Raw genomic sequence first — 14,711 nt, 5'->3', positions numbered from 1 at the left:
CTTCCCCAGACCCTTAGTTTAAATGCCAGCTTAATACATAACTTTCCCCCACTCCCTACTTCAGTATATTTCCCTTCCCTTTCTATATACAACATCCTGGTCGTTTGAACCTCCATTTTATAGAGTATATATGTATATATATATATATGTATATATATATATATATATATATATATATATCTTGAAAAGTTGGAGTTGGATCGGACGGCTACGTAATTATAGTTGAAATAAATGGGAGACAGAAGACGAAAGTAGGGGAAGTAACAAAAAAGGGGTTTATTAAAACTTAAAAATCATGAAAGTTAGGGAGAATGTCTACGTTACGGCGGAAGCTCCGCCTTCTTCGGGACAAAAGAGCTAAATGTGGCCACGAGGCTGATAAGGGGCTTGAGAATGACGTGATCGGTTGGGGGAAATTCCCGCCACCTGGCGGTTGTCAATTGGGGAAATTCCAGAGCGTTTCTGTGTCAGGTCCAGGAGTGGGGTCATCGTCCTTGTGGGTCAGTGGGGACCTTGATCTGGCTGAAACGAGAAAAGGCAACAGGGTCTTATCTAGGTTGTTAGACTTCTTATTGTTGACAGCATGCCAGGGTCCTCGTTAATGGCCGATCGGAATTTGTAAATTAGGTAAGATTCCCGTTGTTCCCGGGAGCGGTCGGAGGTAAAGTTCGACTGGAGAATAAAAACTGAGGCTTCGTTGATTGAATGTTCTGGTTGTTTGAAATGGCGTGAGACTGGGAGATTAGGTTTCTTGGTAACATCCGATCGGTGATTGTTGAATCTAATTCGGAAAGAAGTTTTTGTCTGACCCACGTATTGGGCCCGGCATGTGTTGCATTGGATTAGATAGATAACGTTGCATGAGTTACAGTCTACGTCTGCGTTGATCTTGACGGTAAAGTTGGAATTCGTACTTCTGACCGTTTGTGCGGTCTGCATTAACTTGCAAATCTGGCATCTCCTGCCATTACATGGATGACAGCCCGCCGGAGGGCTAGTGGGTTCGCCTACTTTAGAGCGGACCAAGCTATCTTGTAAGTTACGTGTACGTCTGTAAGCGACACGTGGTGGATTAGGAAATATGTTTTTCGTGCGTTCTGACTGGAGAAGGATACTGTGGTGGCGGCTAAGTATGTTGTTAATGTTTGGGATATTTCCGGCGAATGTTACAGTTAAGTTCACGGCATTACTTTCTGATTTGTTTTGTCTTGTCTCCAGTAAGCTTAGACGGTTTGCCTTGCGAGCTCTGTTGAGAGCATCTTGAACTAGATCGGGTGGATACTGACGACCGACAAAGGTTTGTTGCAGCTGTTCTAAATTTCTGTCCAGATCGTCGTCATTCGAGCAGATTCTCCTATACCGAAGGGCTTGACTATAGGGAATGGCCAGTTTCGTGTGGCGAGGATGACAACTATGGAATGACAAGTACTGCTGAGAGTCTGTCGGTTTACGGAACAGATCAGACGTTAAAACTCCATTGGTTAGCTTAATTTGAACATCAAGAAAGCTAACAGTGACGGCAGAATAGGTGTGAGTGAAGTTAATAGAAGTATGGAACTCATTGAAATCGCGTATAAATTCCAATAGGCTGTCTTCCGAATGTGGCCAGATCATAAATATGTCATCAAGGTAGCGCTTGTATAAAGTGGGTTTGTCCTCACGCGTGCTCAAGAATGCTTCTTCTAGTGAACCCATGAATAGATTTGCATAGTTTGGTGCCATTTTAGTGCCCATAGCGGTGCCGTTGACTTGTAAATAGTGGCCATCGTTAAATTCAAAGTTGTTGTTCTTTAGGATCAGTTCTAGTAGAGTAGATACGACAGATGGATCACAAGAAGAATCAGAGTACTTTGAAAAAGCCGCCTCGGCTGCAGCTATGCCATCATCGTGGGGAATATTGGTATACAGGGAAGAAACATCTAACGTAACTAGGAGACTAGATGGGGGTGGCTGACATTGATTTAGTATTTGCAGGAAGTGATTGGTATCCTTGATGTACGATGGTAGTCGCGGGGGTATGTCCTTAAGAAGATGATCTACGAAACTAGAGAGTTTTTCAGTGGCTGTCCCATTGCAGGAGACGATTGGACGTCCGGGGTTCCCCGGTTTATGAATCTTTGGGAGCATGTAGAATCTACCTGGCTTTGAGTTACGGGGAAGAAGGTACTCATATACCGCCGAATCGATCTTCTTTGCGGCCTTTAATGCCTTTAGATGTTTTGTGATATCTGAAACAATCTGTTCCGTGGGATCAGTGTCTAAAGTTTTGTAAAACGTGGCACAAGCCAATTGTCGCAGTCCCTCATCGATATAATCCTGCATATTCATTACGACAATTGCACCACCTTTATCTGCCCTTTTGATTATTAGGTTTTTCGATTTTTTAAGATGCGACAGACTACTTTGCTCGGCTTGACTCAAATTTGGTTTGGTTTTGCGGGAAGAGGGATTATATGAAGTAATTATATCTTTTTGAACTGCTTTTATATATATATCAAGAGCTTTTTCGCGATTGGGCTCTGGCGTAAATTCACACGGTGGCTTGAAAGGTTTGGGTGTTGTATCAGGCTTATCATGAAAATACTCTTTCAGACGCATACGTCGGGCAAAATTATCTAAATCGAGATGGAGTTGGTATTCGTCTACCTTGTTATTATTTGGGCAGAATGAAAGCCCACGGCTAAGAAGTGATAGTTCAGAATCGCTGAGGGGGTGGGACGACAAATTAACAACATTTTGAGGTGACGTATTGGTTGTGTTGTCATGAGCGTTAGGATTTTGATTGTCACAGTGTTCGGTTTCACCTTGGGAATCTAACGAGGGAATAATTATGTTACTACTACCTGCGAGATTCGCGTTATATTTAGACATAAGGTCAGGATCTATCTGGTCCCTTGTCATTTTTTTACGTTTGGTGTTATTCACAGTTTCTTCCAAGTTCCTAGTGAACTGTGCCAATTCTGACTCATGCGCGTCCGTAAGGGTCACAGTATCGCGGATAGTTTTAGCTTGCTGAGATATTTCTGTAGTTGTTTCCTCACAGTGGGCTATTAGAACTTCCAGTAATGCAGTAGAGGCGTTGCTAAGGGTTTCATTCCATTTCTTTTGAAGGGTGTGGTTCAGAGGGAAGGTTGGCTGGAGCTTAATCGCGAGTCCTTTAGGAATTTTGTTATGATCGCTATAGACTTGCAGTGCGGTACGGTGGGAATTGTAGCGTATATATTTGTCGTTTAATTGTCGGATTTTGAAAAATGCTTTTGTACTCGGGCATGGCTCATTTGGATTAGAAAAGGTACGCTCACCGGCGGTTAGTCAGTCCTGTTTACGTGCCCTCGATGTCCGTTCGGAGTGTCTTCGTCGCAGCATGGCTGCCTCTTGTGGGGTGGGCCACACTGGATCCGGGATGACCGGGGCGTCAGCTCTGCGTGGTGGAAGTTGTCGAAGCAGGTTGTCGATCAGGTCCTGGAGGTGGCGGCTCATCATCCGCACTCCTTCGAAGTTTGGGTGAAGGCCATCCGCCGCAAGCACCTGGGTTGGACGTCGTCGGTAGAAGCCATGGTCGAGGTAGAAAAGGTCCCGGGACCTCCTGCATAGCTGGACCAGCTGGCGGTTGAAGGCGTGTGCCCGTGGGTTACACTGAAACTCCCTACGCCTGTCAATGAAAGGGCGGCGTCTGTTATATGATCGAGGGAGCACAAGGGTACATACCGCCATTTCAATGCCTCCACGGGCACGGATCCTTTCGAGAAGTGTCTGGTAGTGCGAGATGGCCAACTTGGGCTCAACGAACGGCATGTCGTTAGTCCCACAGTGTAGGACAACGACACGAACGCTGGCCGGTAGTAGGTCCACCTCCTCGATGAAGTCCAGGATACGTCCTCCGCTGCGGGACACGAACATCGTTGGTGTCGAGCGGGACCTGAAATCAAAGTGGTGGTACAGGTGCTTAGTCTGGGAGTCGCCGAGAACAGCAACTGTGGGAGCATAAAATGGATACTTCCTGACTATCTTCGGCCTGTCTGTCCTAGCAGCCATCGTAGAATAATATCTTGAAAAGTTGGAGTTGGATCGGACGGCTACGTAATTATAGTTGAAATAAATGGGAGACAGAAGACGAAAGTAGGGGAAGTAACAAAAAAGGGGTTTATTAAAACTTAAAAATCATGAAAGTTAGGGAGAATGTCTACGTTACGGCGGAAGCTCCGCCTTCTTCGGGACAAAAGAGCTAAATGTGGCCACGAGGCTGATAAGGGGCTTGAGAATGACGTGATCGGTTGGGGGAAATTCCCGCCACCTGGCGGTTGTCAATTGGGGAAATTCCAGAGCGTTTCTGTGTCAGGTCCAGGAGTGGGGTCATCGTCCTTGTGGGTCAGTGGGGACCTTGATCTGGCTGAAACGAGAAAGTTTCTCGTTTCAGCCAGATCAAGGTCCCCACTGACCCACAAGGACGATGACCCCACTCCTGGACCTGACACAGAAACGCTCTGGAATTTCCCCAATTGACAACCGCCAGGTGGCGGGAATTTCCCCCAACCGATCACGTCATTCTCAAGCCCCTTATCAGCCTCGTGGCCACATTTAGCTCTTTTGTCCCGAAGAAGGCGGAGCTTCCGCCGTAACGTAGACATTCTCCCTAACTTTCATGATTTTTAAGTTTTAATAAACCCCTTTTTTGTTACTTCCCCTACTTTCGTCTTCTGTCTCCCATTTATTTCAACTATAATTACGTAGCCGTCCGATCCAACTCCAACTTTTCAAGATATTATTCTACGATGGCTGCTAGGACAGACAGGCCGAAGATAGTCAGGAAGTATCCATTTTATGCTCCCACAGTTGCTGTTCTCGGCGACTCCCAGACTAAGCACCTGTACCACCACTTTGATTTCAGGTCCCGCTCGACACCAACGATGTTCGTGTCCCGCAGCGGAGGACGTATCCTGGACTTCATCGAGGAGGTGGACCTACTACCGGCCAGCGTTCGTGTCGTTGTCCTACACTGTGGGACTAACGACATGCCGTTCGTTGAGCCCAAGTTGGCCATCTCGCACTACCAGACACTTCTCGAAAGGATCCGTGCCCGTGGAGGCATTGAAATGGCGGTATGTACCCTTGTGCTCCCTCGATCATATAACAGACGCCGCCCTTTCATTGACAGGCGTAGGGAGTTTCAGTGTAACCCACGGGCACACGCCTTCAACCGCCAGCTGGTCCAGCTATGCAGGAGGTCCCGGGACCTTTTCTACCTCGACCATGGCTTCTACCGACGACGTCCAACCCAGGTGCTTGCGGCGGATGGCCTTCACCCAAACTTCGAAGGAGTGCGGATGATGAGCCGCCACCTCCAGGACCTGATCGACAACCTGCTTCGACAACTTCCACCACGCAGAGCTGACGCCCCGGTCATCCCGGATCCAGTGTGGCCCACCCCACAAGAGGCAGCCATGCTGCGACGAAGACACTCCGAACGGACATCGAGGGCACGTAAACAGGACTGACTAACCGCCGGTGAGCGTACCTTTTCTAATCCAAATGAGCCATGCCCGAGTACAAAAGCATTTTTCAAAATCCGACAATTAAACGACAAATATATACGCTACAATTCCCACCGTACCGCACTGCAAGTCTATAGCGATCATAACAAAATTCCTAAAGGACTCGCGATTAAGCTCCAGCCAACCTTCCCTCTGAACCACACCCTTCAAAAGAAATGGAATGAAACCCTTAGCAACGCCTCTACTGCATTACTGGAAGTTCTAATAGCCCACTGTGAGGAAACAACTACAGAAATATCTCAGCAAGCTAAAACTATCCGCGATACTGTGACCCTTACGGACGCGCATGAGTCAGAATTGGCACAGTTCACTAGGAACTTGGAAGAAACTGTGAATAACACCAAACGTAAAAAAATGACAAGGGACCAGATAGATCCTGACCTTATGTCTAAATATAACGCGAATCTCGCAGGTAGTAGTAACATAATTATTCCCTCGTTAGATTCCCAAGGTGAAACCGAACACTGTGACAATCAAAATCCTAACGCTCATGACAACACAACCAATACGTCACCTCAAAATGTTGTTAATTTGTCGTCCCACCCCCTCAGCGATTCTGAACTATCACTTCTTAGCCGTGGGCTTTCATTCTGCCCAAATAATAACAAGGTAGACGAATACCAACTCCATCTCGATTTAGATAATTTTGCCCGACGTATGCGTCTGAAAGAGTATTTTCATGATAAGCCTGATACAACACCCAAACCTTTCAAGCCACCGTGTGAATTTACGCCAGAGCCCAATCGCGAAAAAGCTCTTGATATATATATAAAAGCAGTTCAAAAAGATATAATTACTTCATATAATCCCTCTTCCCGCAAAACCAAACCAAATTTGAGTCAAGCCGAGCAAAGTAGTCTGTCGCATCTTAAAAAATCGAAAAACCTAATAATCAAAAGGGCAGATAAAGGTGGTGCAATTGTCGTAATGAATATGCAGGATTATATCGATGAGGGACTGCGACAATTGGCTTGTGCCACGTTTTACAAAACTTTAGACACTGATCCCACGGAACAGATTGTTTCAGATATCACAAAACATCTAAAGGCATTAAAGGCCGCAAAGAAGATCGATTCGGCGGTATATGAGTACCTTCTTCCCCGTAACTCAAAGCCAGGTAGATTCTACATGCTCCCAAAGATTCATAAACCGGGGAACCCCGGACGTCCAATCGTCTCCTGCAATGGGACAGCCACTGAAAAACTCTCTAGTTTCGTAGATCATCTTCTTAAGGACATACCCCCGCGACTACCATCGTACATCAAGGATACCAATCACTTCCTGCAAATACTAAATCAATGTCAGCCACCCCCATCTAGTCTCCTAGTTACGTTAGATGTTTCTTCCCTGTATACCAATATTCCCCACGATGATGGCATAGCTGCAGCCGAGGCGGCTTTTTCAAAGTACTCTGATTCTTCTTGTGATCCATCTGTCGTATCTACTCTACTAGAACTGATCCTAAAGAACAACAACTTTGAATTTAACGATGGCCACTATTTACAAGTCAACGGCACCGCTATGGGCACTAAAATGGCACCAAACTATGCAAATCTATTCATGGGTTCACTAGAAGAAGCATTCTTGAGCACGCGTGAGGACAAACCCACTTTATACAAGCGCTACCTTGATGACATATTTATGATCTGGCCACATTCGGAAGACAGCCTATTGGAATTTATACGCGATTTCAATGAGTTCCATACTTCTATTAACTTCACTCACACCTATTCTGCCGTCACTGTTAGCTTTCTTGATGTTCAAATTAAGCTAACCAATGGAGTTTTAACGTCTGATCTGTTCCGTAAACCGACAGACTCTCAGCAGTACTTGTCATTCCATAGTTGTCATCCTCGCCACACGAAACTGGCCATTCCCTATAGTCAAGCCCTTCGGTATAGGAGAATCTGCTCGAATGACGACGATCTGGACAGAAATTTAGAACAGCTGCAACAAACCTTTGTCGGTCGTCAGTATCCACCCGATCTAGTTCAAGATGCTCTCAACAGAGCTCGCAAGGCAAACCGTCTAAGCTTACTGGAGACAAGACAAAACAAATCAGAAAGTAATGCCGTGAACTTAACTGTAACATTCGCCGGAAATATCCCAAACATTAACAACATACTTAGCCGCCACCACAGTATCCTTCTCCAGTCAGAACGCACGAAAAACATATTTCCTAATCCACCACGTGTCGCTTACAGACGTACACGTAACTTACAAGATAGCTTGGTCCGCTCTAAAGTAGGCGAACCCACTAGCCCTCCGGCGGGCTGTCATCCATGTAATGGCAGGAGATGCCAGATTTGCAAGTTAATGCAGACCGCACAAACGGTCAGAAGTACGAATTCCAACTTTACCGTCAAGATCAACGCAGACGTAGACTGTAACTCATGCAACGTTATCTATCTAATCCAATGCAACACATGCCGGGCCCAATACGTGGGTCAGACAAAAACTTCTTTCCGAATTAGATTCAACAATCACCGATCGGATGTTACCAAGAAACCTAATCTCCCAGTCTCACGCCATTTCAAACAACCAGAACATTCAATCAACGAAGCCTCAGTTTTTATTCTCCAGTCGAACTTTACCTCCGACCGCTCCCGGGAACAACGGGAATCTTACCTAATTTACAAATTCCGATCGGCCATTAACGAGGACCCTGGCATGCTGTCAACAATAAGAAGTCTAACAACCTAGATAAGACCCTGTTGCCTTTTCTCGTTTCAGCCAGATCAAGGTCCCCACTGACCCACAAGGACGATGACCCCACTCCTGGACCTGACACAGAAACGCTCTGGAATTTCCCCAATTGACAACCGCCAGGTGGCGGGAATTTCCCCCAACCGATCACGTCATTCTCAAGCCCCTTATCAGCCTCGTGGCCACATTTAGCTCTTTTGTCCCGAAGAAGGCGGAGCTTCCGCCGTAACGTAGACATTCTCCCTAACTTTCATGATTTTTAAGTTTTAATAAACCCCTTTTTTGTTACTTCCCCTACTTTCGTCTTCTGTCTCCCATTTATTTCAACTATATATATATATATATATATATATATATATATCCTGTTTGCTGTGCCCAACAGATGTTATTAAAGGTATTGCAGCATTTCCCACTTGAACCATGCTAACATTGCCAAAATAAGGAACATTACACTGTGCTGTGAATTCCACACTCAGTTGTCTCGCGATGTAATTCCCCAATTATTATATGTGTACTCCACATGTTCAACCATGCAGCAGTTCCCACTTCGTAGCAAAATACACAGAGTCCAAATGTTTTGCTTGTCCACAAATGCCCTGTCAAAGCTGAAAGACCCTTATGAAAATGGGGAAGCCCAGGCTTGCTTGTCAGTGAAACAAATATGGAACTGCAGCGCTCAACGTAAATAAGAGCAACTAAGCAACGAAGGCTGGTGATGCCGAAGACCTAATATTCCTAGTTTAAGCGGAACAAAAAATGAGCACTGCGGCATATTAATGTTGCTTCAAGGGTATAACACCACAGAATTTGTGAGATAATTTTTGTGAGAAAAATTTGTGAGAGAATTGCACGCATTCTCGGCACGCAGCACAGAACACGAAACGCACCAGGAAGTCCGTACTGACCTAGCAAATGCTTTGCAGTCGAATGAAGAAATGCTCGCGATCATATTCCTCGTGGGTTCAGTGAAGTCCGGAAATATACTGGCTCCCTAATAGCGAACTGTTCATCACTTGCCTCAATGCCAATCTGCGCAGCAGTCGTCCTAGCAGAAGTAACGGGCAGGCTTGGCGGAAGAAACCAAGCCAAATGTTATGCCGTGCCAAGCCAGAGCACCGGCGGACCACGAATGTGTCGTCGGCACAGGGTTTGCGGACTACAAGCCGGAATGTCAGTCAAACTAAAGGTTCACTTTTCGGAAAAAAACGCGATGAGTTTGGGATAACTATTTTGCACACATAATCAGTGTTCCCTTATGAACACATCGTGGGAGTACCATTCCATCCTGTAACACTCGAAAATCGGTGTAGCTGATCTTTAATTGTGTACGGAATGGCAAGTTGATGCAGTTCACTAAGCGTGTACAAAGCGAAAAAGCAAGAAATGTGAAGGACGCAAGAAAATAACGAAATCAATAAACAAAGCAAAGTGACGTCAATCAACGGTGTAAAAACAAAATAAAATAAGTCTACAGACCGCTTTTCGTAATCCCTACATTCTTACTGTTGGTGAGCGGTCCTTTCCTGCACCCAACGAAGCAGTGAGACACTGGATATAGGTTGAGGATTGTGGGAACAAACGACCAGGGACGCGCCTGACTTGTGGACATAGGCACAGGGACGCATTCCCACCTGGGGAGGATATAGAAAGACGGTTCCATGCGAAATGATACAGAGGACCTACTCGGCCCTCACAAAACTATCGCGAATTTTTACCTACTTTTTTTTGTTTTTTTGCGTTCCCTTCCCTAATAGTGCAAAACAACATACAACCAAATATTTCTTCCCGTATATCAGTGTGGCAGGTGCTAGGCACGAGCAGAGCTCGCAGCCCTGGCGAAAACCGTGCCTGGTGTGGACTGGTGCTGCGGCTCAAAGGAAGCACCTAGAAGTGTCCGGTTTTCTTTTGCTTTGAGGCCATGCTCTACACAGTATCACAAATGCCGGTTGTCACGCTGTAATCGGAGCTGGTATATACAGATCGGAAGTTTCGCAACTTTACTCCAATTTCGCGATTTTTTGTTGAAAATCAAGCAATTAAATTCTGATGAGTATTTTCTCGTTCGAAGGTCTCATGGAATACTTCAAAGGGAAAAATCGTAAGAGACGTAACTTTCGTAGTCATTGCAGGAGAAATAGATGGAGTATATGATTTTTCCAAAATTTGCTACAATCGAGCGTAAAACACGCAGTGAAGATGTCGGAAGAGACGTCTCAAACCAACCCAGTGTTATAGAACGAGCCTTCCTCTATGACGAAGTAAAAATATCTATGGTGTTTTTCGTATAGAAATTTTTTATTATTATTATTTTATTTTATCATTTTTTTTGTAGTAGAGGGTATTACGGCCACGCTGACCCAGTTGCATGGACCATGCACCATGGATGGATCATGGCCACACTGACCCAGTGGGGTGCTGTATTTGTTTGTTGTGCTCCTGTTTAAAATTCGTTTTATTTCTATTTGTTCTGGTCTGGATGGGTTTTAACGGGCAGGCAACATTCCGTAGCACAGTGGCACAGACTTCTGCAAGGCTACCCCCCCCCCCCCCCCCCACACACACACAGTGTGTTCTTCTATAGCATAAAGCGCGTATTGCAATCCTGGGTGGTTAGGTCTATGGCATTGTTTCCGGTGTGCGCGGTGCCGGGGATGGATAATTTGGATTAGCAGCGATGGCCAGGGTGTTGAATATTTCTAGAAGTGCCGACGTCTACATCGTCATCATCACTGTGATAGCGAACGAGCACACGATATCACATTCTTTTTTTCCCCTTTTGGTTTCATCACGCTCTTCAGACATAAAGCTACCGGCTATACTTTGTCCAAGTCTGCGTACTAGTTTTTATATGGTGCCGTGACCAGGATACATTGAACGCTGCCCCCAACGACTTCAACATACTTCCTGTGAAAGTTGAAGACATCGGGTAAGAGCAGATTGGACGCAGCGTAGCAGCAACGTCGATATGGAACGTCTGAAGAAGGAGAGAAAGCAGTATCGAACAGCAGCCACTAAAACGCTGAATGAAGCTGACCACGAGATGCAGCAAACGCCGCCGAGTCACGAACGTCTTGTCAGCCTTCATCGGCAGCTACAAGAGATACAAGTACGTCTACGCGAAATCGACAATCAGATAAAGCCATTGCTGGCCGACGAAGAGTTTGACAGGGAAATCGAAACGATGATACAGTATGACTCGGAAATTACGGATGCTGTTGCGCGACTCGACTACAGAATCAACGATCGCCAAGCTAGTAATACAGGCGTAGCAGACAACAGGACAACATTAGCTGCACCTCGTTCAGCGTCCGATCGACAACCAAGGGTGAAGTTGCCAAAGTTCGAGCTACCAAAGTTCGACGGCTCCTTGGACAAGTGGCTTCCATTTTGGACCGCGTATGAGCTAGCCGTGCACGATAACAGCTCACTGACCACGAAGGAGGAATTCTGCTACTTTTCCTCACTTCTGACCGGGAATGCTGCAGCAGTCGTTAAGGGCCTCAACCTGCAAGAGGACTGCTACTCCGATACAGTCCAGTTACTTCGCAGTGAGTTTGGCTTCAAAGAGAGAATGATACAGCACCATATCAACAGGCTGACCGACATGCCGTTGGTGAAGACGCAGCGTGACTATGGAAGCTTGAGGCGAATGCATAACGAAATTCAGACGAGCATCAGAAGCCTCAACGCAATTGGACTGACCGTCGATTCGTAAAATTTAATGTCTTCATTTTCCATACACACACACAAAAAAAGCAAGTAGGAAAACTGTGTGTATACTGCTCCGAGGGAAGTATCTACTAATAGCGGTGTGATGTCGCACTCATGTCACTCGCATGTCAAGTGGCACTCCTGTTTTACGGCGAGGACAGTCGGAAGGAGCCGAGGTTCTGCCGTGAATAAGCTGATCCAATGCAAAGAAAAAGAACATAGTCGTTGGCGGTGCAGGAGAGCATTACATTTCGGAAAGCCCACGACGCCCCAGTATCTGAAATTCAGGAGTGTTTCTGGGGAGAAGGATTATGGTTCGCAGTCGGATAAGCCATACTTGGACAGTACAATCTTTGTCACAAAATCAGCAGAGTTCCTTTCCAGTATATGAATTACCGCGGAAGAAGCTGAGAACCTTAAAAGGGTCTACAGTGGAGCAGAGCAGCTCGGCGCTGTGGCATGATCAAATGAGAATTAGGATACCTTCAACAGCTATATACAGTATTTGCCGCCCGCAGAGTGCGCCTTTCAAATACTCCCGAATACTTCATGAAATACTGTACCCCAGGAGCACCCGAAGCAATCCCAACATCACACATGGAATTGATCACGAGAACGATGCTGTTGAAGTATTTCGATTCCAGTATCCACACTTCAGAATTGAGACATGCGGACTAGTTGTCCTGCAACACCGTGTCTGCGCACGAGACCGGACAGGCTGATCGACGATGACCGGAATCCTCGAGATAAAGTGTTCCACCTGTGCCGACAATTACGACACGATCGACGAAGCATCGGAGAGACATTCCATCGGGGTAAGACTCCGCAGAAACATACTGCAGCTACCGAAGTAGCACAAGTATTTCTATCAGATTCAAGAGCAACTAGAGAGCAAGACCAAGCCTCCTTCCTGAACTGACAACTTTTTATCAGGAATACTTGTTGCCTGAGCTTGTCGACCCCGAGTGAAGAGGAACAAGAAACTAAGGGACGCACCGAGCGCCATGGCTCACCACCACCATGGTTCAACAACATGGTTCACCACCACGCAGTTCATCATGACGATGAACTGCGTAACACAATATAAGAACGGAAGATAAACCCAACCGATGACATCACATTGGGCTTTCGTCTGCATATTAATGTTTGTGTGTAGCAACCGAGCTTCCTTGCGCGCCGTTCTTGTAAACGTAAAATGACGTACACAGTGACTGTACATGAGAGAACTGATGTTTTGAGGCTGGAACAACATAGAAGGGACAATCACATACAAGGCCTCAAGTTGCCTTTTCAGTGACTCTCATCTTTCATAGTGATTGTACCTAGTGTAAATACGCTGTGATTCTAGCACGTATATAGGAAGTCCCAGGTAAATGTGACCATATTTTTAAAAAAATATATATCTATCACTTTTTCTGAGATGAAATCAATTGCAATGTAACATACGCGGAATGGCACTCCCTAGGGGGGCATTAACAGACTCCTAAGGCAATGTCTTAATTAACTTTTTAATTATAAAAGCTGCGAAGTTGTTCCAATGAGAACACCTGGTCTCTTCTGTTACCAGATACCAAAGCCATTTTCAGAACAAAAATCCGTTCGATACATCGTTCACAAAAAATTGTGAAGGAACGCCGTTTTTTCTTTTATTCATTACGCATCTCTAGAGACGCGTATTTCCTTCGCCCTCAATACGAGAGGATCAAAGAGCACATTACTGCCTCTTGGTCCTGGAAAAAGATTATTAAAAGAAAGCAGAAAATGCAGCCCAAGATAAGGGCAGGTGCGATAGAGTCACCAGATACATTTGTTTTTGTTTTCTTTCCTCAAGTTAAAGCCAATCTTCGACGCATGAGGCGGAACTGTGCTGTATCCGTCTCTCACACTGGACGTGAAGGAAAGGCGCTTCTTCGAAGCTGCGCAATGTACAAAAAAAAAGGTGTTCCTTCACGAATTCTTCGCGGATGATCTGTCGAACAGATTTTTGAACTGAAAACGGCTTTGGTATCTGGTGACCGGAGAGATGAGATGTTCTCATTGGAACAAATTCGTAGCTTTTATAATTAAAACGTTAATTATTGAAAGTTAATTACCCAGGCAGCCCAAACCCTGTGGAAAAGAACGATAATAGTGCCCGACTGGTTCCCGGTGGAAGGTGTGGGAACGCATGAGGTAGAGCGCAAGAGACGATAAGGTGGTCCCCCGACGGCGTTCTGATCATTTCCCGGTCTGGTTGGCTTTTGGTAATGTAAACAATAATATAGGATCGCTCCCCGATGCTGCTCTGATCATTTCCCGATCTGGAGTGATCTTGGTCATATGACCAAAATATAGGATCGCTCCCTGATGCTGATCTGATCACTTTACAATAATCAGTCACATGACCGGGGTGCGGCAACGGATTTCTCTTCCCAGTCTGTCAGGCGCCAAGCGTTGCAATCACGTGACTGACAGTTTCGAATTTGGCCGGTGATGATCCTCCATCATAGAGCAGTGTTTGCACTGTTGGAGTGCGCGTCGCCCTCGCTGTGAGAAACAAATGTATCAGGCCGTGTTCCCGAAACTTTCGAGGAATTCTGACACTTTTAAGCGATTCATCGAAGGGTAAGCGCTCTTTCTTCTTGTCGTATTCCTCACATTGATAAACGTTACTCATAGATGCTTTTCAACATGAGTGACACTGTTCTAGAAGGCTTCTCTCGAAACTTAGCAGCACAGCATAGCATAGTTTCGATTTCAGTG

The 14,711-nt window shown here is 45.7% G+C and overlaps 1 protein-coding gene and 2 long non-coding RNA genes across 3 annotated transcripts; 2 read left to right on the top strand and 1 right to left on the bottom strand.

Moving 5' to 3' along the window:
- Positions 1-211: 211 nt before the first annotated feature.
- On the bottom strand, positions 212-4,369 carry LOC135383209 (uncharacterized). The gene is made up of 3 exons (XR_010419741.1): positions 3,709-4,369; positions 3,303-3,652; positions 212-522 (listed from the first exon to the last, which is right to left on the bottom strand). It is a non-coding gene; the product is annotated as an uncharacterized LOC135383209 (long non-coding RNA).
- A 69-nt stretch (positions 4,370-4,438) lies between these two features.
- On the top strand, positions 4,439-8,572 carry LOC135383208 (uncharacterized). The gene is made up of 3 exons (XR_010419740.1): positions 4,439-5,099; positions 5,156-5,505; positions 8,286-8,572. It is a non-coding gene; the product is annotated as an uncharacterized LOC135383208 (long non-coding RNA).
- A 2,651-nt stretch (positions 8,573-11,223) lies between these two features.
- On the top strand, positions 11,224-11,973 carry LOC135384405 (uncharacterized). Its single transcript, XM_064613607.1, has one exon. It carries the CDS (start codon positions 11,224-11,226, stop codon positions 11,971-11,973), a length of 750 nt encoding a protein of 249 aa, XP_064469677.1.
- Positions 11,974-14,711: the final 2,738 nt, after the last annotated feature.

Source organism: Ornithodoros turicata, chromosome 2 (genome assembly GCF_037126465.1).
Source record: "Ornithodoros turicata isolate Travis chromosome 2, ASM3712646v1, whole genome shotgun sequence".
Classification (NCBI taxonomy): Eukaryota; Metazoa; Arthropoda; class Arachnida; order Ixodida; family Argasidae; genus Ornithodoros; species Ornithodoros turicata.
This window is presented reverse-complemented; position numbering and strand designations above follow the sequence as displayed.